Genomic DNA, 23,757 nt, shown 5'->3' with positions numbered 1-23,757 from the left:
GCTAACCAAGCCCTATAGGACTCCTTCTTCAGCCTGGTGGCTCCCTTCACCTCTGGTGTCCACCATTTGGTTCGGGGGTTACCACCACGACAGGCACCAACCACTTTGTGGCCGCAGCTCAATGCAGCAGCTTCGGCGATGGAGACGCTGAACATGGTCCATTCGGACTCAATGTCCCCAGTCTCCCTCGGAATGCTGTTGAAGCTCTGCCGGAGGATCTCGCGGACTGGGGCCTCTGCTAGACGTTCCCAGCACACCCTTACTACGCGTTTAGGTGCACCGGGTCTGTCCAGCGTCCTCCCCCGCCACCTGATCCAACTCACCACCAGGTGGTGATCAGTTGACAGCTCAGCCCCTCTCTTTACCCGAGTGTCCAGAACATATGGTCGCAGGTCTGGTGATACGATTACAAAATCGATCATTGACCTGCGGCCTAGAGCGTCCTGGTGCCACGTGCACTTATGGACACTCTTATGTTCGAACAAGGTGTTCGTTATGGCCAAACTGTGATTTGCACAGAAGTCCAATAACAAAACACCGCTCGGGTTCAGATCAGGGAGGCCGTTCCTCCCAATCACGCCCCTCCAGGTCTCGCTGTCGTTACCCACGTGAGCATTGAAGTCTCCCAGCAGGACAACAGAGTCTCCAGGTGGGGCACCTTCCAGCCCCTCTCCAGGAGACTGGTTCCAGAGCCCAGGCGATGCGTAGAGGTTAGCCCGACTATATCTAGCCGGTACCTCTCAACCTCACGCACTAACTCAGGCTCCTTCCCCACCAGAGAGGTGACATTCCATGTCCCTATTGCCAGTCTTGGCAGCCGGGGATCAGTCCGCCAGGGCCTCCGCTCCTGGCCGCCGCCCGGCACACAATGCACCCGACCCCTATGGCGCCTCCTGCGGGTGGTGGGCCTGCGGGAGGATGGGCCCATGTCTCCTCTTCGGGCTGTGCCCGGCCGGGCCCCATGGACTAAGGCCCGGCCACCAGACGCTCGCCCTCGGGCACCCTCCCCGGGCCTGGCTCCAGGGCGGAGCCCCGGTAACCCTATCCCGGGCAGGGTAAACTGTTCCCTCGATGTTCTCTTCATAAGGGTCTTCTGAATCGCTCTTTGTCTGGTCCCTCACCCAGGACCAATTTGCCATGGGAGACCCTACCAGGGGACAAAAGCCCCCAGACAACATAGCCCCTGGGATCCCTGGGACACACAAACCCCTCCACCACGATAAGGTAGCGATTCACGGAGAGGGACATTTAATTCCTTTATTTTAATTTTGTAGAAGGTTCAATAGACACTCACAAGTTTGAATTTCCTGGTAATTATTTCATCGTTTATGCTTTACAAGGTTAACAAAACGGTCGCTGATCAATGGAATAACTTTCATGGTTGATCTAATGGGTGGATTGATTTTTTTTTTCAATTTTTCATGGAAACCAGTGATCTGAATTATGTGTAAAGTAGCTGTTATGTTTTCATCCACAGCAGTTTTAGGGCTTCTTAAAGCTGATCTTTGGAACATTTTGTCAATAAATCAATCACATTTAGCTCACTATTACACATTTGTGCAAGTGTGCTAGAATAAGCCGAGAGGCTTCTTTTCCCCTGACTTGTCCTTGGGCGTATGTGACCACCTGGAAAAACAGTAGAAGCTATAAGATATTACGGTATAAGAAGGAAGCTGATTAGAAACCTTAAAATCACTCACTGTGTGACTATGCACAGCAGCAACAATCATAAAGAGAGCTAAAAAAAATATTGTGCACATATTTTAATGGATTATTAGGGAGACTACAACTGAGGAAAGATATGGAAAAACACAGATTAGCATTTTCTGGTGCTTTCAGCCAAATAATGTGGCCTTCATCTGCCTAGGCAGCAATATCAATAATGCATTTTTTTTTATTCTTGTACATTAATTTGCACTTTTAACCTGCTAAACTCCTCATTTAGAAATACCTTAACACCTATTTAGATTTTACAGTTAATTATTTCTAGAAATTAGATTCTCTCTATTGCTCAACTTCAACATGTTAAATGTTGCTAATCAATACTTGTAAAATGTAAGTAGCTACAAACACAGCATATGGACAAAAGTACTAGGCCATGTCCACATTACACCTGCAGGAGCTACTCATGGAAACCTGTGCCGTGAAGCTCCCAGCGCACTGTTTGATGCTGATGTTGATGCCAAAGGACGTTTGGATTTCTATGTGTTATGCACCTCAGCATTCGGCAACTCTGCTCTGTAACTTTGGGTTAAATTGTATTTCCTAAACACTTCCACTTTGCAATAATGTCACTTACAGATGTGGAATATATATGAGGAGAGAAAAGTCATTAAATGACTTGTTTGCAACACTGACATCTTATTGCAGCACCATGATGGAACCCAGTGTGCTCCTTAGTACTACTGTGTCATAGGCAGAAGGGGGACCCAAACACAGGACTGCAATACAAAAAGGCCAGTTTTATTACTCTTACAAAGATACAAGAAGCACAGGCCTGTAGCAAATAAGCCACAGAGAGAGATTCTTCTAGGAGAAACAAAGCCATGAGGGATGACCTGACAAAGGACAGGGGAGAGTCAGACAATAAATACACAGCAGATAATGAGGGGAGAGAAAACAGGTGGGAAACACAGTGGGAGCAAATTTGGAGTAACGACACAGAGGTTATACAATACAAAGCACACAGGACAAGAGGCTATCACAATAAAACTGGAAACATAACTAAGGCTTAGATACTAAGACAAAGGAACTTGACACAGACAAGGCAACACACAAACATGGAAACATGTCTGACTTCACAAGACACAGAAAAGAATGAAACACAGAGAAAAGACTAACGAACAGAAAGTCAACAAAAACACAAACGCTAAAATCATCAATAAGAACCACAATATGGATAAGAAAACTCACAAGTGTGAGGAAAAAACAATATTATTGTCAAAAACAATGAAAAAACCTTCTCAAAACCCATAAAGAATATACAGAAATCAAAACTGACCCTGACACCTATCCAAGCAGGAAAAGCAAAAGTCTAGTGTGAGTTATAATTTATATTCTCTAAAAATGACCCTGTACTAGATTTGATACCTGGACTGAGAGATTACAACTTGGATTGCGTTTATTCCTCTATTCTATTAAACTCACTGTGAATCGTGAGGCCTCAGATGCTTCTGTCACCGTCAGAGCCCCGTTTTTCTTCTTTGTTTAAAGTTCAGTTTATTCAGTTCAGTTTTATTTATATAGTGCAATTTCACAACAACAATCCCCTGAAACAAATATTTAGTTATACCTTTCATTACTGTAGCGGCAACCTTCAGTACTTCTTTGCCGCTTCTGCAGGACGTAAAGTTTCTGACTCGTGCTCTTGTTGTATCACTTGTATGCCTTTCAGTAGCAAAAACGAGGCGAATGTAAAAAAGGAAAACGTTTATTTGCTCCATACAAACCGAAAAATACAAAACAAATGCCTCTGGTGGGAGCTCCATTTACATTCCTTTTTTGTTGCAACAAATCACAATAAACGACGACGGTCAGAAAACTGTTGCTCCACGTCCTGCTTACTTGCCTAACCTTTCATTTCCCCCCCCCCCCACACACACACACACACATGCGGGCCAAATACACACCCCCTTTACGACATCTACCAACACTTTACAAGAACACAAAAGACTAACAAAGCAGGATCAATTTATGGAGCACAGCATATTACATTATAACATAAAATAATGAAGATTACAACTAGAAACTCAAATGAACCTCCTAGGACCTGGCGTCCACATATGTGGACATCACATTTTGGGTTATTTAGACCAAAATACTCAATTTTGCTCTACATGGGTCTGATATCCACTTACGAGGACATTATACTGCTACTGTTCTATCAAAATTTTAAACAAATATGCTCATATGTGGCTCTTATTTTTCTTAAAAACAAAAATAAGGTAAAAAAAAAAATTGGTAATTCTTTGTTTTTACATTCATCGGGCCCCAATATGCCCAAATATCAAAGACAAATTAAAAATGCATGTCGTGGAAGAGTTCGGGTCTTAGGAGGTTAAAGATCACAGCAAAATGTTGGCCTAAACTGTCTAAGCTCCAACAATTACAGTGTCATAGTTAGATAAACCTCATACTATCTGTGAGAAAACTGGAGCTACATGGATTAGATGAATGGTAGATTCCCACGTTTGTGTTCAAGGATTATGTTATTAAAGCAATGGCTGCTTCAGGTGGATATTATGAATTTATTGAAAAAACAACAGATGCTGAAATACCCAAACTGCTGCATTTTAATGTAATAAATAAAACACGACCAAACAAAACAATAAGAGTATGTATTAGAGATGGTCCAGTAGAGACAACCTAGCTACAGGATCTTTTATGCCTAGATGCACAAACCAATCCTTGTCTTCCCATTAATATTGATGCCCTTTTCTCATCTGGCTTTTGATAAAAGAGCAAAACAATTTCCCTCAAATCATTCCTCCATTCCTCCAACAATCACGCATGTAGTGGCAAACAGTTTTGACTCCCTTGTCATCCATCTTTGACTATAATTTGTTATATTATGTAGCTGGTGAGGAACAAAGGATATTTTGTTGTTGTTGATGATGTTCAATCAAAATAAAAAGTCAATCAAAACAAACTGGGGAAAAAATCAATGTAATTACACCACTGGAAGTATCAAAGTAATTTTCTTCTCACCTTACTGACATCATCTTAAACAGGATGAAAGTAATTGATTCCTGCGCTAAGCACTTCAGCAAACTGGCTGCACTACAAGGACAGGGACGGTGAATAAGAAAAATGCAATAAGGACCCTGAAGGCTTCATTTAATCTGAGCAGATGTTTGAGACTAAAATACAGCAGCAGCTCTTCAAACATGAATGAGCTCTGTGATACAGAGAAACTGGATCTTAATGTCTTAGAGACAGACATAATCTTGATGACCTTCATCACTCGTCCTCACTGAACTGTGGTCATTAACTATTAGATAATTTGACAGTGTCACCAAGTGCTGGCTGAAAACACTGAAGGCAATTTTCAGCTCTTGAGTTCATAGATTTGAAAAAGGATAACCTCAGTTAATAAATGTGTGGAAACATGAAGCAATAACTAGATCCCTTCCATCCATCACTTTTCTGCCTCATATTCAGGTAGTTCAAACCGCCTTTTCCCCACCCAGGGCTTCACGGGGGATAACAAAACATTAGCAAGTCAGCCAAGAGATGTAATCTTTACAACATTTCCTCAGTGAAGTCCTGAAATACACCCAGGCATGAAGAAGAGCTCAATTTCTTCTGTAGGCAAAACTCCAGGTCGATGTCCTGTAAAGCTCAAGTTATTCCAATACACGATAATTTGCTGAAGAAATTTAGAAAAAGAACAAAAAAACTCCAAATACTCAGACCCACCACCACCTACTGCTGCACACAGCACAGCGACAAAGAACAAAGAGGACCACCTTCATCTGAATTTTAGCCTTTATTCCTCACAAAACACCTAAAAACATGCTTTAAATTTTCAGTGGTTCATTTCCATTAAGAGAAATGCATGAGAAAAAATAATTTACCTGCAAAATGCTCCAGGAGCACACACGCAGTGAAGAGGTCCAGTTTAGTAACTTGAAACAGCGAAGGTGAGCAGACATTCATTCATGTCACCTACAGATGTCAATCAAAGTGGCCACACCCCTAACTCTAGCAAATAGCTGGATTAGTTGTTTAAAAAAAAACAAAAAAAAAACACCACCCTGGTAGGAAAACACCGAAAGAGTTTTTCTACCAGGGTGTAAATGAGCTTTTAATGCTTTAAAGTTTTATCATTTGGGACTCTGTGGGGATTGGCTCCCTTTTGGAGTCTGCCTGGAGTTACTGCAATTTCTGACGCATGGCCCTTGATAAAGACACCAAACTGATCCTTCAATCTTGTTTCTGGAGGCTTGATCAGCTGGTCACAGCAGGTCTCACATGTTCCAGCTCATTTTTCTTTCCTGTCAATTCCATCTCAATGTTTTAAACAAAGGTGAATCAGTGCATTCATTGGTGCGCCTGCAGCTTCAGCACAGATGATGGAATATTGCGTGAGACCCTGATATCGACCTGGCTACTGTTTTTTATGGATGTAATAGTGGTTATTACCTGCAAGCTGCCAGAAATCAGGGAGGAAATGTGATTTATCTGTGGAGGGCACAAATGTAGTCTAACGGTGTGAAATGAGCCGCAGCTTTTTAAAACACTTACTGCAATGAAAATCTGCTACATCACAGAGAAGCTTGTCATTTTCTGCCCTGTGGTAAGTCTGCTGGGGATAATGACGAGGTGGCGTTGATTGTAAAATGCTGCGAAGAATCAATCCATCAGTTAAGCGCTTCCTGTTTTTTTGTTTCTCTGAGCTTTATGTGCTTTCATTAGCTTTTAAGGGACTTAAAAAAAACATTACAAAGTGTTTCCCTAACAACCAGTGGTCACCAGGTTACTGACCAGTCCCTAGGTCTCTGTGACTGAGGTATAAAATATTGCAGTGTTTACTTGACAGCATTAGGTATATCATATTTGCCTTCATCTTCTTCTTCTTTGCCTAATTCTTCTCCGTCTCCTTCTTCTTCTTTAGGGGTCACCACAGTAGATCCATTAGACCCTCTCCCTAGCATCATCCTCTGTCACATCAACCCCCTGCATGTCCTTCATTAGATCCATGAGTGTAACCTCATTGAAAAATCTTAACATTTCCAGCTTAACTACAAGTCTTTACATCCCATCTCCAAACAATACATCACAGCAGGTCTCACTGTTTTACTGGTTTATGTTTTCACCTCTAATAAATCAAAAGTAAAATGTTGGAACTCGTATATTTAACCCCTCCTATCTAAGAGACATATTATTTTTTTAATATTGTAAATTTGGCATCTTGTCCAGGTTTGAAGTCTAAAATAAAAAAAAATGAAGAAATAAAATGTAAATGTAAGTCCTGCCCATTGATCCACCAAAGGCAAAATAAACACTCTAACCTTAGTTTTGCTGGAAAATGGGCTCCGATTGCTGTGCTGTTCCATTACTGAAGAATGTGTGTTCCAGTGTTTCGTAATAGTTACATGACTCCTTTGGACTAAAAGACACTGCAGGCTTTATGTAGCTCCCATACTCAAAGCTGAGGTTCAGTACTCCTCCTAAAGTCTTGCCTTACATGACCTTAAACTCAACACGAAAATGTATGAATACATTAATGCATTTATGACCACATGCATATAATCATCGCAGCTAACAAAGTGTTCATGCTGTTTTAGTGGTTCTCAGAAACATTTCTCTCTCCAGTTTGTTTCCAGGCTTGTTTTCCAGGTTCGGTGTAAAATGAAAGCTGCTTAGTATTGGCTTCACATCAGTTTCAGTCTCTGTTTTCTCTCCCAGTATTCCTTTTACAGCAGGATTTCCCTCCCTCACTCTTTCTTGTAGCCTTTATTAAAGCTTCTCCAGCATTCTTCATAATAACTGTTGTAATATTTTTATTTGATTAGAAAGTTGAATTCCAAACATTAAAACTCAACTGCTTGATTTCAGCTGCTCTATTAGCTAAATGCTGTTAGAATCAGTAACTTGCCATCATATCTTTTATAGCGGTCAGCAGGGGCAGCCTCCAGATGAATGGCTGAATGGGAGTGTGCTTTCAGAATACGCTGACCGAATACTCTAAATGGCTAAATGGCCTTGGCCTTCACTTGTAGCCTGAAACGAATTCATGAGCACTTCTCTGTGCTTTATGAGGCAGGTGAACGTTAGTGCTCTAAGCTCTGATTCTGAAGAGTTTTATTTATTGCAGCAGACTAATTTCCGACCAGTGATTAGATTTTAATTTATGCCAAATGGACACACACAGGCACACAAGAGTGCACTGTTCTGTTGAGATTTGTCTTTTTCTTCGCGAAATATAACACCATGTGCAGAGATCACTCATAAATTGATAAACACTTAATAATGACTGAAGTGAGAAACTGAAAGACCCTTTTCTTTTTCAGCTTTTCACCACAACGATTGATTCTTATAGTCATTTAATTTTTTAAGTCATTAAGCATTTCATTGTCATCGTCTCAATGCATGCTCAATCATCCAGGTAAGTAAATCTCCAAAAGTCGATTCTGTTCATCTGGACGTAGCGTTTTCAGTGGGAGAAACGTTTCGTTACTCATCCAAGTGACTGAAGCGAGACTGAAGAAGTCACTTAGATGAGTGAGGGAGCCTTAATGAGTACTTAATATCAGTTTAACCCACGCCCCTTCTCATACATTACCAATGCTGCTGTGTTTATGTTAGCCTTGCATGAATGTAGCTATGTGCAGGGGTGGCAGATCCTTTTGCCAGCTAGTCCAACTTTTCTAACCCTCCAATGTCTTCAATATGCTTTCATCTTCGAGTCCTATTAGTGCTGAATGTCAGTTTCATAGATGCTGTGTTTGACTGCAGCATCTGCAGGAACATCTGGGCTGATATGTCTGAGGAAACAGAACTTATTTGGAAAGCTGTTTTTGACCTTTAGTTGTTCCTTGGTGCTCGTTTGCTTTTAGTAATTGCGGGAGGTGAAATGGCAAAAATCAAATGACTGGGGATATATGTCCAGTCATGAATGAAAAACAGTCAAGTCTAAATACACATTAAGATTCAAAGATTCTTTATTTAAAGAAACTTTGTAAACTTCAAAATGGTAGCGTAGGACACATGATGTAAAGTGTAGTTGTCCAGTGCATTTCTCAGTCTTTTAAAGCCTGGGGGAGTGTATGTGCTGAACTTTATTCACCTGTTCTTCCTCCTCCCCGTGTATGAGGACAGGAGCATTTATGTATTATTGTAGGGTCTACCTTACTTATTACAGTACCTCCTGCTACCCAAAATGTTGTCTTTAAGTTGAATTTAGCATCCAATTCAATATGAACCATTTTTTGTGATATTTGATGTGTTGTATATGTCTGATTTTGAATTAAATATAGAGTTTAAATCACTAGACTGTTTTTTCTTTTGGGGAGTCTTTGGGGATTTGGGATGGCAGTGGTAATATATATATATATATATATATATATATATATATATATATATATATATATATATATATATATATATATATATATATATATATATATATATATAGATATATATATATATATATATATATATAGATATATAATCAGATATTTTGCAAACTAAATATTAAAATGGCACACTATAATAATTAGTGCAAGTGGATTGTGATACAGGGGTTGAGTGGAATAAAAATAATCTTTTTCTTGAATCTAATTTAATGCAATGCATTAGTTTTATAGTTTTGTGTTTACAGTGTTTGTAGTTTTATTTTTCTTTGAGACCGCTTAGAAGCTTGAGTGTATTAGATGTATTTCATGATGCAAAACAGTGAAGCTCTGAGGCATGTTAAAAAAGAAAATACACGTCTTTGCACCCTGCAGCTCTTTGTCAGGTAAATGCGCACAAAATCCCACATCCACTTTCACACGTGCGTATTATACTCCTTCCATCCATCCTCACATATATATTTGTGTTCAGTTGTAGTGAAAGCTACCATTTGCAAACTCACTTTGTGGGAAATTCCAGGTTTGTCTTTTAAAGGACGTGCTGGTGATGCTGCAGGCCAGGACATGCACCAGTCAGTGGATGAACACCGAGACCAAAGGAAGGAAATCTCCATCCTTATTAACTTGTCCTTTGAGTCAGTGCCTTCTAATCAATGTCTGTAAGTGCTGCACATATTGCATTTTTCCTCTTTTTACAAGAGAGTCCTTCGGTTCAAAGCCGTCCTTGAGGGCTTTCTCTGCCAGCCTTAAAACACTGAGGCAGCTCATCTGAGCTGCCTCAGATGTAGATGTGCACTTCACTTTTGTTTTTCATATATATATACAAACATAGATAGATAGACAGATAGACAGATAGACAGATAGATAGATAGATAGATAGATAGATAGATAGATAGATAGATAGATAGATAGATAGATAGATAGATAGATAGATAGATAGATAGATAACTGCTGTGATAACTAGCCCTATTAATTGTGCTGAAGAGGCAGAGCGCTGACTCAAATTAATCAATATTAATCAGCAGAGCACATAAACACATTTAATAAAACATCTGTTTGATCACGCACCGTCCTGCTTTGTTTAGTACAACACCAAGAACAAAGTGCTGGTAGTTTTTGATCAAATCCAGATAAAACATCTTCATGCCACAGGCGCCAACAGAATTTATAATACAGCATGCACAGCTTATAGCACTGGATTAGGTAGAGTATAAATCTTGGAGACACACATATAACATGAGGAGCTAATGTCCTCATTATCATGCACATAATTATTAAAATGAAAGTAAGGCTGCGGCAGTGGTTTAGTATAAAACTGTAAGGATTATAACTGGAATCCCAAACCATGCTCCCTGGTGAGCACTGGCAGAGCTTTGAGGTATTATTGAAGAATCAAATGTTATGTTAAATAATGCAGTGGAGTAAAAGTGCATCATTTACATCTTAAAAGCATTACACCTCAGTACTCGAGTAAATGTAACCTGTGGTTATTGTCCTGCACTGCTAAATGCAGAGCAGATGAAGGAATGTCTGTAACTGAAGTAAAGCACAAAGTGCAACAACATCAGGGCCAACAGCTGTTGAGATGTTTTCACCGGGACCATCACAGCGAGCCGTCTCACTGATATTAGCATGCCTAAAATGTGAAGCAGGGTAAGCCATCTGTTATGATCTGTGTGATCTATAGGTTTTGATGATGGGGTTATTTTAATTTATTTATTTATTCTTTCTATTCACTTTACTTTTCCCCCACTCTTGTATTCTAGTTTTTCTTCTAACATTTTTTTTCTTTTGTAAGTGTGACTTTCCCCTGCCTCTGTGTTTTGTGGTTCCTCTTTTGGTTGTTTCCTGCTTTATTTTGATAGTCCACGAGATAGTCTTGCTCTTGCTTTCATTTTTATTCACGCTTTGTAAATGTCTTAATTAGCTGCAGCCGCATCTTGTTCCCCTCCTGTTTCCACTTCCGTGATTACCTCATATGTATATATATATAGTCCAGTGCTTCCCTTTAGTGTTTGTCTTAGTGTCTGTTTATCTTCCTGATTGTTTCCTGGATTTGTTATTTCTTTGTGTATTTTTGGATGAGTTTAATAGGCTTTGCTGTTTTGTTTGTTTGGGGGGTTTTTTTTGTTACTTTCTGCCTGCTTTCTGGAGTTGCACATTTGGTCCCTTAACCTGAAAATCCAACATTTGAATTTTAATTACCAGAAATATTCAAAAGCCAGTGAAGTCTAATAAGATTTCTGACACACAGGTTAGAAACTTTTCTAGCAATATTTCCTGAACTAAACCCAAGTATACATGTGAAATATCCATGACAACAAACTGAATATAAAAGTTTAAATATGAAAAAGTGTTGAAAAAGACAACAAAATGTCACATCTGTTCCCATTTACATAGTAGACTGTATCTAAATAAAGAACACACACACACTGTGCATATGTCTGTGTGTGTGTGGACACATGTTTGTGTAATGTTTGAATTGAATTAGGAAGGGTCTGGTGAGTTCAAGAGTGTGGAGTCACGCTGGATTTCCAGCTTCATACATTGTGGCCTCAAATATTTAACATGAAATGAGTGGGGAGGAGAGCCAGAGAAAATTTAGACAAGAGTAACATTACAAAGCTGCAAAAGAAATTCACATTTTAGAGTCAGACTTCAAACATTTGGGGTTTAGAGAAGTTACCGAGTGCTTCTTTAAAGGAAATTATTTGTTTTCACTTCTTTTCTGCGCAAGTGAGCAGTAACGCTTCTTGAAAGTCGTTTTTAAAAATTGCCATCTTATTTGCACTAGCGGTTTATACAATTGATTGTTTGGGGAAAAACTGTATAAATTCTTGAAGGATATTTAAATGTGTGCTTATGTTGTTCTGACCTGTGGATTTTTTTTAAATTTTCATTTTTTTAGAGGAGTAAAAAGGTAGATGCGATGTCTGATTAATGGCATATACACATGCAAGATGCTAATCAGCCATTAAGATTTCTTATTGTATAATTGAAATCTGACGGCACGTGTATCTGTGTAATCTTTTGGAAGTTTAGCTATCTATGTTTAATTGTTGTGATTCAACTTTTTTTCCCCTCAATTTGCCTGTGAGGAAGCATTTGCTCAAAATTATGATCTGAATGCACTGTTATGCCAAACACATTTGCTTTTCAAAGATGAGCTCTATAAATTCTCTATAGACAATGTCAAAGCTGTCAAAGTGGGGGGGGGGAGAGAAAGTAGGAGAAAGGATATAACAAAAGGTTACAGCACAATGGGTCGCAACTGCTTCACCTTTAAGAAAAAACAAACAAACATAGAAAAACAAAAAAAATACACCTGGAGCATAAGCATATGACAAAAAATAAAAGATGTTTTATTCAACATGTGTCTGTCCAACAATATCAAAGTCTGCCTGCCAGCGCCTCTTAGACTTATTAACTATAATTGAATTATTGTTTAATCCAGTGATGTCAAACATGTACCACACCAAAGGTCCCACTGGGTGACTTCGCAAAGTGTAAAAATTGCAGAGTGACAAAAATTTGTTATTTTGTTAAAAATGGATTGTGTCATGAGTGATTGCGCAAAGTGCTGTAGTCTGATCTAGACATCTGAATCACCCTCATGATTATAGCCTTTCAAATTAACAATACATAGCCAATACATAACCTAATGAAAGTAGTTTGATCAAGCAGAAGCAACAAAATAAGTATCATGCTCTACTGCTAGTGATACCTGAATGGGTCTACATTGCTGAGCGTTTTCTGAAACCAGATAACCTGGTAATCACTTATGAGTTCCGACAGCCAAGTTCCCAGGCATCTGTAATATGTGAATTATACTATTGAATTAGATCTACGCCATAACTTTTAACCCGGTATCGAGACAGAATACAAATGTTTCCTCTTTAAAACATTATATTTCCGTCTTTGGATTCCACCCACCACATAGGCATTAATATTGTCATGTTTGAGCTATTTCTCAACAGCAGCTTCATCCTGGCAGCGTGCTCACACAGGGCAGTGTCTCAACAGGCCACATTCAGTCGGTGCTTTCCATTTATTGATCCTTATCTGGTTACAAGGGTACACATTCACACACGGGGGGGGGGGACTTATCTGAGAGAAACATGTGAACTGGCCTTCGCTTTAATTTTTCTTATAATCCCGTCACGGTCTTTCTGTCTCTGAAAGTGGAGTTCAACTTTGTGGTCAGCTAAGGGGGCTAACTAAAAAAAGACAAATAAACTGTAGATCACATCATCCAGCATTTGTTAATTTACAGAGAAAACAGGTGAGCGCATTTTCTTGCAACCAGCGCGGACACAAGGAAATGCTTATGATGAGCATTTCAGGACATGGCTGCTGATTTGGACTATGCCAGAATACGTGATGACCTTTGGACCTGGTTATGAAAGCTATAAAAGACCAAAGTCCAGAAAAAAAAAACTATGGCTTAATTTCACTGCTCTGCAGCTGGTGGAAGAATAGTCTAAAGTAAGCTTTTCTCTGCGATGTCCGACACCTTGTCCTGAGACAGGAGTGCGCATGACGCAGGTGTTCGCTGAAGTTTTCAGCCGTAAGAGCTGCGCACACCTCCGCAGACCGAAGGAGCACGGAAGGCGCTGTAACCAGATCCCGAGTTTGTTATTTCACCTGCCCGTGCTGTTTCTAAACACATTCATGTCTTTTGAGGTCGATCGGGAAGGATGAAGAGCGTTTTTCTTCGCTACGTTTTTCTCTGGGTGACGTTACAACTGATTGCTGTACCTGCCACAGGTGAGTCGCTGACTTCGGGATACCACACCGATACGATAGAGACGATGGGAAGGTATGACGCCGAATGAAAGATAAACAACAGCAAGCAGTTATAATCCACAAGCTGAAAGCTGGCAGTGTCATTTTAGATCCAGAGTAGGAAAACATAACTTTTTAAAAAATCGAATTGTGGGCGGAAAGCGCGTTTTAAAAATTTCTTACAATGAGATCAATGTTTTGTTTTGTTTTAATGTGTGTTGAGTTGTTTCGCAGGCATTTCATGAGTAGCAGACCAGGATCATTTCCACATGCAGTCTGGTTTGAACAAGCTGTCACACGGATGGCATGTCCCGGGGAATTTAGTGGTTTATTGCATAACAATGTTTTATTACTTTTTAATTTAGGAGCCCGTAAAGAAAAACGATATAATCAGCATAATTATCTATAATAATCATAACGGTTTCTAAAGGCTGTCTGCAATGTCACTATAAAGAACAGAGTTTTTTGTTTCTTTTTAGGAAACCTTTAATCAACTAAAAAACTTTTAAATACTAGTACTCAAAACATTCAGTGTAATAGAACTAAGTGCTTACTCTCCATCATAGTTGAGACATAAATATTGTATTTGTACACCTATAGATAAGTTAAAGGCTTTCAAAAGAAATAAGATGCAATGATGTAACCAATAATGTGATTCTGATAAGGGGCTTTTCCCCTTGTATGATGAAGTCCAGGTGGCTTTAACTGGACTAAAGTTGTTTTTGAGCCTTGCTATGGAACAAATTATTATTTTTAGTGATATTTAAATTCACCAAGCAATGGAAATGTATGACACCAGCCAACGTGGATGTCAGCCATGTTGAAGAAACTAATGCAAGCTTTAAGTGTCTTGACTGCCCGCTCTATAGAGCCAGGAGAGGCGTTTTTAAAAATTGATGGGTTTTGGAGCTTTTCCTTTCTGCTGCACTTCTGATGCTGCTGGAAAGAGTCTGTCTGACTCCTGACCTGCAGCCAACAAATCCAAACTTTAGACAAAGTTAAAGAAAAATAACAGTTGGAAAAATAGTAAATCAAACAAACACATTCATAAAACTGTAAAGAAAAAACAAAGCCAAACAAACGGGTAAACTCCATGTTCTTATAGTTCAAGATAATCAGTATAATATTAGTACATGTCTGTGCTTTAGGAATATTTAGCCTGATTGTGCTGTTGGCCATCACACTGAGAAAAGTAGATGTAGAGGTTGTTGAGGTACTAAAATGGGCCATTTTAACCCATTGCTAGGTGGTTGCTAGGCATTTATAATTAAACTTTTGTGGATAAAAAAGTTTGGTTTTTTTTAATAGCTGTGAAATTAAGATGAGGCTTTCTTAAGGCGTTGTAGGTGCATGAAGGCTAAAAACAGATCATTTTAGCCTGTTGTTAAATGGTTGCCAGGCAACATGTTAGTATCCTAATATATCGTGCATAACTCTGCTTTATGTTATTGTTGGGAAATAAAAGCAATACAATGCTTTAGTGAGACGTTATAGGTTCGTAAATGCTAAGAATGCGTCATTGTTGCATGTTGCTAAGTGGTTGCTAAGCAGTGTGAGGACATCACAACATCTGATATTCACAAAAACCTTCAGGGGGGCTAAAATATACCTTTCTGCCAAATTTGGCCGCTCCAATTATTGTTGAAGATAAGGTTGCTGACAAACACGCCACTGAAACAAGCCCCTCCCCTCAAGGCAGCTTTCTTCTGATTGTCTGCCTATTGCAAACAGTTGGGCAGGGCTTCTGTGCTCAAGGTGGTGAGCTTCTTAATTCATTCAGTAAAAGGACTAGATTTTACAATCCCTGATACGGCATTGCTTTGAATCGATAAAGTCTTGAGGGATGGCTGTTATGAGGAAAGGCAGCCCAGAAACTTTACCAGCGGGACGCATCGTTGTGTGCCTCAACTTCACAGGGTGTTTTAGTTTTTTACCCAAGCTAATCTGCCATTTTTTTACTTTCCTTGGTTAGGTTTAGGGATTAGAGAGCTGATCTAGATTATCATATTACAATTTGGGACACATCGTCAGTAGTGGACCTTGGATTCATCGGGTGTTTTGGCCATTATCACTAGACACCCTCATCCAAGGAGGCCCTGCCAGGGTTGATCAGGCCTCGGAGTGTGTCAATGGTTTATGTTAAATTTTTATTTCTTTACTACTTTCTTCTGTTTAGTTTTCTACAATTTATTTTCTTCTATCAATTCACTGCAACTGAGAAGTAATACTTACGTCATTAATATTTATGGAGCCTCACTTCTTCAAAGGGATAGAAAAGTTGATAGAGAGAGGACAAAAGAGACAAGATAGGAGAGAGCAGAGAGGAGAGCCGGAAGGGGGGGCGCCTGATCTGGCGTCCCACACCTCCCCGCCGGATCGGGCAGTACGCTCGACCTCCCCACTGCCTCCCAGAAAAGGGAAGAAGCAGAAGGGAGAAGAGCGGAACATTTTCCTTTTCTTTTTTCTCTTTCATTCCTCCTTTAGGTTTCACTACCATTAGGTTAACTGCACGGCTCCCAGGAGGACCTGGGGTCAACCAGCAAAATGTCTAGTGTTAGGTTTTCTACCCTTTTGTCGCCCTCTACTGAGGCAGGCCCACCACAGGTTGATCAATCCTGGGCGTGTGTCTCACGGTTAGCTGACTGCCTGAGCTGCCCAAGTGATGTCAGCCCTCTTTAGCCATAGCCAGTGACTGGTCCTCTCAGCAGTGTTAGCTAGTTCTCTTATAGCCTGCCGTTACACCTGTCCTCTGATTCCAGTCTCTCTAAGCAGTTTTGCTGTTGCACTGTCAACAAAGCCCCTGCACCCTACTTCCACTGGGCGCACCTTGATCTTGCAGCCTCTGTCCTCTGCCTTAGCTGCCAAATTGGCATACTGCAGCTTCTTACGCTCAAATGCTTCCTCAATTGCATCCTCCGACAGTACCATCAGCTCAATGACGTACACAGGTTTTTGGGAGTTAGACCAAAGGACGAGGTTTGGTCGCCGAGTAGTTGTTACGATCTCTGTGGGAAAAATTTGCTTTAAGTGTCATACATATATATATATATATATGTATGTATGTATATATGTATATATATATACATATATATATATATATATATATATATATAAAACAAAAGTTTCCCACTGTATCAAGCGACTCACACGGTGGGACGTACCTTCGCGTGACCGTGTGGAATGACAGGAAGCAGACGCACATGGTACACATGAAGACCGTGAGGGCTGCAAAAAATCATGGCATACAGGCAGATTGCAAGTGTGCTCAATGTTGACAAGGACATAGTCAAAGCTGTGGTCCTTACAGGTGGCTACATCTAATTAAAAGTAAATATTTGACCTGATTAGCTGTGTTTGAGATCTGGAAAGTCCACATGGAATAAGAGCAAGTTTTAATCAAAATGAGGTTTTCGCTTACTGCCTGAAAAGCTGAAGAGCATTGCACGAATAGTGTGTAAAATATCTTAGATTATGATGAGTTTAGAAAGTAGCCTTTGTTGATTCTTCTCTGACATGAACCGGGTGCCATCTGTCTGTTGGACTCACAGGGAGCATATCTTTCACTGATCCGTGCAGCACCGCGGTATGGCATATGGCACCGGCACAGCTCGAAGCCAATTATATGACAGATGATTCGCTCATATCTCTCACACACATTTGCATGCATTTCTCCTCTGAGGAATGCACCGAGATGTACAACTTCTGTACATCTCAACAAGCAAGTCCAATCTCCCCTCATCTTTCTGTCTCACTTTTGGTCTTTTTTTCCCACCCTTATGACTTCTCCCTTCTGCCACCGTGTACATTTGTCACAGTGCTTTCACTTTATCAAAGTTTCTGCCCTTTCCTCTAAAAGTTATTACTGTTTCATTAACATACCTCAGATATATGAGGGATAAATAGACTTAACTCTATTTGTGTAGAATCACCTCTTTTAATCAGAACTTCTGTCCAAACTATGCTAAGAACCAATGTCAGTCTATTTGCAATAGATGTGATATATCACAAATATTACAAATATAGAGCATTTTGTTTACCACAGGATTGAATTTAGGAGAAATCACATGCAGAGAGAGCACAATAGTTTGTCAGAGCTGATAAGTGGCTCAATCATTAACTGGATGCAGGCAGGATGGTGCTTGTAGTTAGGATTGATTTTTTTTCTTGTTTAAAATTATCCCAGTAAGACACCTGTTTGATGACAAAATTGGCCAAAATTGCTTCTCAGAAGCAATACAACTAATATGTGTTTGTTCAAGTCGAGAGATCCTATAGAAACTGGATGTATATTCCCTTTTTCTCACCGCATTGGTTCTTCTTCTTCTCCTCTTTTTTTCCCTGATTTATCTGCAGTGTAAACCCATCTCCACTTTCATATAATAAATCTCCTTCTGTGACCAATCCTGTTGGTTCCTTGCTATTATAAATCCTCTGCGATCGCTGCACCTGAAGTGTTCTAGGTGAAATATTTTTTCTGACGTGTGTTGATACAGTGGGAGCAGCAGAGAGGATTGTTCTCAGTTATGCATGAAATAAGACACCTCATATACGCCGACTCCATGTCATACTTTATATTAATGCCTCCCCGCGGACAGTAACTGCACCTGTGACAATGATAAGATCTGCTTTGTATGGGTTACATGAAAGCAGTGTCACTTTTTTATTTGACACTAATAGAGTCATGATGGCGTCATTTGTCACTGCCAAGATTTTAAACTTTCTCTCAGGAGGAAGAGCCAACCTTTTAAGACACAATTTTTTGGAACATTTTATATTAAAACTAATTAAAAATGTATCTGCCTGAGCTGTCATTCAACCTGTACAAATTATGCTAATATTGCTTTTACTGCTAATATTTTTTTAAATATAGTGTCATTTCATGTAATTTCATCAAATGCTTCCCATTTGACCATCTCAGATTTGTCTGAAAAGATTCCAGGAGAAGCAGAGTAACAGTTTTATGTCCCTTCTGTCACTGTTTTCTGAATAAATATTTCACGGAATGAAGGTTCATTTTCTTCCTTTTGTGATTCTGACTATTTTCAGAGGAATGTTTTTGTTTGCATGTTAACCTAATAAACAGTGTGACCTATGAATCATTAAAGCATTAAAAAGACGCCTAACTTGAGGTCAACCAGTGTTGTGTCTACACATAACAGACAAGTTAGTAAAGAACCCATTTTAAACAATATCTTTAGGCTCTTTGATACTAGCAGCCTGTCACGTAAACAGAATTTATTCGTGTTACTTTAGATGAATTTATGAAAAATGTTAAAAATGACCCAGTTTCACAGGTATAAAATTGTATTTTGCACCAATTATATGATCCTCAAAGAAAGCTGAAAAGTAGATGTACTTAAAAAATATTAAAACTGGACATGTGAGGCACAAAATAATAAGTGGCAGGTCCTAAGAAAAACTAGATCACTTTGATTTAAAGTAGCTTAACAACTACTGGAATCATTGGCATAAAATTTGTCAAATTGTTTGAAACCCTGAGGTAGTGCTTTCTTCTTCTTGCCTCGGAAGAAATGTAGGCAGTGGACTCAAAGCTGAGTCTGTGCCATCAGCCTCAGCTGTGTTTAATATTTTGAGCTGACAGTCAATTGATTGCTTGATATCTCGATGAGTTGAAGTCGGCATGCTGCGTTTAATGAAATGTGAGGTGTTAGATGTAATAAAGAACCCGCACACATTTATCATCCGCGACTCTTTGATTATGTTGTCTTTAACTTTAGAGATTTGTTGTTTACAGGCCTTAACTGATTAGATTCGCCGTCACTGCTCTCCTCTGTGGCATTCATCGATGCAGCAGAGGCACACAAAAACAACCAGCTAATGAACATACTGGAGCTAAAAACCGAAACACTTGATTAGTAAAGATGAAAACTAGAGCTATAAATATTTCTATAAAATTTGGGAAGGATTTTGATTCAGATGGACAAAAACAGAACTGTAACACAAACATAGTGTTATGCACTTCTGTGAGATGTTTAAATAAACAGTCTTCTGTATTGATAATATAATGCCTATAATATATTTTCCATAACAAGCTTGCTCTCATGGCTCTGTTGAGTGCATTCACAAGAAGATCCAAATGTACACCAGGGAAATGTAGTCCAAAACTTAAAAACACCTCAGTTAACTGTGATGATTCTACAAGCAAAAGTAAAAATCAACAAAAGACACAAAGCAGGGAAGCAGAGGATGACTCGAGGGATAAAGGCACTGATTATCTAAGAAAGAAGGAGTAGAGCACACAAAATGAATACCCAGGAAAGCAGCATAACAAATTTAAACAGGTAAGAACATAAATAAATGGTGAAGGAAGTGCATCAGGTTTAGTTAATGAACCAAATAACTATGATACAGCTACTACTTGTTTGAACTCTCTATGATGGAGGATCATTGCCACATGTTGAAAATAACCTTCCAGTTTTCCTCCTCTTCTGTGTAGTGCTGAACTGCTGTGAGGGGGACATTCTCCTTTTGCTGGACTCCTCGGGAAGTATAGCAAACTATGAATTCTCTTGTCTGTTGTTCTTCGCCGCCGACTTGCTGCGTCCCTTTTCACTGGGCCGTGGGCATGTGAGAGTGGGGTTGCTGCAGGTGGGCACCAACCCTCACCTGGAGTTCGGCCTCGACGTCCACAGCAATCAGGAGAGTCTGCAGTCGGCCATGCAGGGCGTCAGGCAGCTGAAAGGAGACACCAACACTGAGGCGGCGCTCGGCGTTGCCCGCGAGCTGCTGACGGAGACGGATGTGAAAGTTCCAAAGATTCTCCTGTGGCTGACTGACGGAGTGCAGCCTGGTGACGTGGACAGACCAATGTCAGAGCTGAAGACTCGGGGAGTCTCCGTGTTAATAGTGTCAACTGTACATGGGAACTACCAGGTGCTAAAACGTGTGGTGACACCTCCGCTGGAGTCTCACTTATACTCTGTGGACATAGATAACATTGACATCATCACAGAGGACCTGAGGAAGGCCATGATAGGTGTGTATCTGTGTGTTTGAAATACAGTATGCAGTCTATTGTAGACTCAGCAGATGGTTAATGACGTTCAATTCCAGAATTATTTTCTCCAGTTTCGTGTTTAATGTCTGCCTCCCCTCCCTTATCTTATCTGTAGAAATCATTCGTGCTGAACGGCTGCGTGTGATTGATTTGACCTCCCACAGCGCTGTGTTGCAGTGGCGCCCTGTTCTGAGTGAAGACAGTGGTTATTATGAACTCTGGTATAAGTCCATGAGCAAACCAGGTCGTGAGATTAGACATACTTTAACGCGAGACTCCAGCAGGGCGGAGCTGAAAAATCTGCAGCCTGAAACGACTTACACAGCGTCCCTCCGCCCAGAGTCCAACCAGGCAGTGTTTAATACACTCACCGTAACCTTCACTACTTTTCCTGGTAAAAAACATTTAATGGGAAAATTCTCTTTTAATGCATGTGATTCTATAATACAGTGCTGCTTCCCTAAAATGAAAAATAATTGAAGAGCTTGGTAGAAATCGCTGGCATATCTTTCACCAAAAGCACCAGTTAAGGAGCTTTGGCTCATTTCTCATAATCTTACTTAGACAATGTTCACAGAGTAATTGTTAAATGGTTTTTATTCAGATTTCAGATGTTATTATGTTCCTTTTATTTAGGTTTCCATGCAAGTCTGAAGCTATTTACTGCTGTATTTTTGAAGTTTGCAGCTCTGAAGATGAATTTTTATAATAATAAATAATAAATAAGATTTATATGGTGCCTTACAAGAAACCCATGGTCAAAAATCAAAAACCAAAGGACTTGGTCAATAGGTGGCATTTGAACTCTCCAAAAGTTGATTCTGTTCATCTGGACGTAGCGTTTTCAGTTGGAGAAATGTTTCGTTACTCATCCAAGTGACTTCTTCAGTCTCAGCTGACTGCAGGTTTCCCCAACCTTATAAACAGAACATTTGCATAATGACTGAAACCTGCGTTTAAGCCCAGTACATTAGAATACCCCATTTTACTCATTCAGTTGCAGTTTAAAGCATGCTAGGGTTTCTACAGGAAGTTAAAACTGATACTACCAGTGTTTTAGCACCAAAAGTTAAAATTTAATCCTGAAAGCCATCTTCTCACCTGCTGCTGTGTGTGTCCCTTCTTCTTGTGCACTCCTCAGATGTTTTAAGCCCAGCAGTGGTCTACCTGTCAGATCATGGTCCTCATCAGATCCGTGTAAGCTGGGGTCCTCTGCAGCTGGCTCGGGTACAGCAATACACAGTGGAGTACGGAGCTATCCCTAGTTCACATGTCCGCACTGTGACCTTACCCAGGCAGAAAAATTCAACCTTACTGACCGGCCTGGAGCCGGGCACTCAGTACCTGGTTACAGTCACTGCTCTGCAGGTGGATGGAAAAGAAAGAGCTATGTCTGTGAGAGCCTGCACACTGGCAGGTACTGATATTCCTTCTTCTTCCAGTTCAGTCCCATCTCTGCACTGGAAGCTGGCATTTAGAAGTTGGTACTTAAAGGCTCTTTTGTTGTTTTTAAATAATTGCTATTTGTGGATTCTGTATCAGCCTTACTTATTACCAGACTGCTTAAATCTTTGCCTCTGTTCCCTCTTGCAGAAGCTCTGCCTGCTCTGATCGACCTTCAGCTGGAACCAGCAAAACGACGGGACTTGGGGGTGGAGGAGATGCAAGTAAAGTGGCAAGCCTATCAGGGAGGATTAAGAGGCTACTGGATCAAATGGGAGACAGAAAACCCCCACGGCACCACCTCCTCAATGTACCTACCTCCTAGCTCCCGTTCAACGCAGCTCACCCATCTTGCACCAAACAGTCGAGTGTGTGTGTCCCCCATCTACAGCTCGGGCCGAGGAGATGGGCTGTGCTGCACTGCCACGACTCACAGAGGTTAGCTGGGCTAATTATCACCACTTACATGTTTCCCTCTGCAATTGTGGTCGTGCAGAAGGTTAAAGGAAGTGCAAATTTATGTTTTTCTTTCTCTTTTCTCTGATAGATTCCAGACAGTGGGGTTAACAACCAGTCTAAACCAATCAGGCAGCCAAAGCAAACCACTCAAGCACTAAATAAGTTTGATGCAAATATTTCATCTTGAAATTAATTCTAGTGTCAGGAAAAGGCTTTCAACAACTCCACCACCAACAAAGATGAACAAATACACATGCCACGTAATTAAATCTTTTTTCCTGGCAATGCGGGAAGACAATATGCCACATGAGTAATCAAAGGAGCTTGAAAAGAAAGCGACTGGACTCCTATAAGTTGTAGTTGCTTTCCTTTCCAAGCTCCTTAGATTACTATGACCATGCTGACTGAGAATCTACACAGACATGCCACATGAGTTTATCCATATCAGTCAGAGGTATCAGTCACAGATACATTCATGTACACACACTCGCATACAGTTGTGTTCAGATGTTTACATACATGTCATGGTCATTTGGGACTTTTAATCATTTCTATGAACTGTTCTTTTTCCAGGGTGGAATGATTAAACAGAATACACCTTTAATGGCTTTAAAAAGTCAAGAACTGAGTGCACAAGCTTGAAATTATTTTGGATTTTCTTTAATCCACACAGGGTCAAAAGTATACATACACCCTCACTCATATTCTGTTGTTTTTCTACCCAAGTTGAAACTTGAAAGTAAACAACGACAACCACTTTCAATGTGTGTTTGGGATCATTGTTCTCTTGAAACATCTAGCAAGTTTCATCTCTCTAACTACTGATTGGAGGTGAATTTAGGGTAGTTGTCTTTCTTGATTATTCCATCCACATTGTGTAATGTTGCAGTATCACTGGTATCAAAACATCCCAGAGCACGATGTTACCACCACCATACTTGAAAGTTTCACCTTTACTTCTTCAAACTTACCCTC

The 23,757-nt window shown here is 40.1% G+C and overlaps 1 protein-coding gene across 1 annotated transcript in view; it reads left to right on the top strand.

Moving 5' to 3' along the window:
• Positions 1 to 22,766, top strand: part of LOC134628203 (von Willebrand factor A domain-containing protein 1-like) — a 32,446-nt gene extending 9,680 nt beyond the window's left edge. The window contains exons 2-5 of the mRNA XM_063474972.1: positions 20,320 to 20,859; positions 20,996 to 21,274; positions 22,022 to 22,297; positions 22,474 to 22,766. Of these exons, the coding sequence (XP_063331042.1) occupies positions 20,320 to 20,859; positions 20,996 to 21,274; positions 22,022 to 22,297; positions 22,474 to 22,766 (1,388 nt within the window). The remainder of the gene's footprint in view (positions 1 to 20,319; positions 20,860 to 20,995; positions 21,275 to 22,021; positions 22,298 to 22,473) is intronic.
• The last annotated feature ends 991 nt before the right edge of the window (positions 22,767 to 23,757 follow it).

The sequence above is a fragment of the Pelmatolapia mariae genome, linkage group LG5, assembly GCF_036321145.2.
Source record: "Pelmatolapia mariae isolate MD_Pm_ZW linkage group LG5, Pm_UMD_F_2, whole genome shotgun sequence".
Classification (NCBI taxonomy): domain Eukaryota; kingdom Metazoa; phylum Chordata; class Actinopteri; order Cichliformes; family Cichlidae; genus Pelmatolapia; species Pelmatolapia mariae.
This window is presented reverse-complemented; position numbering and strand designations above follow the sequence as displayed.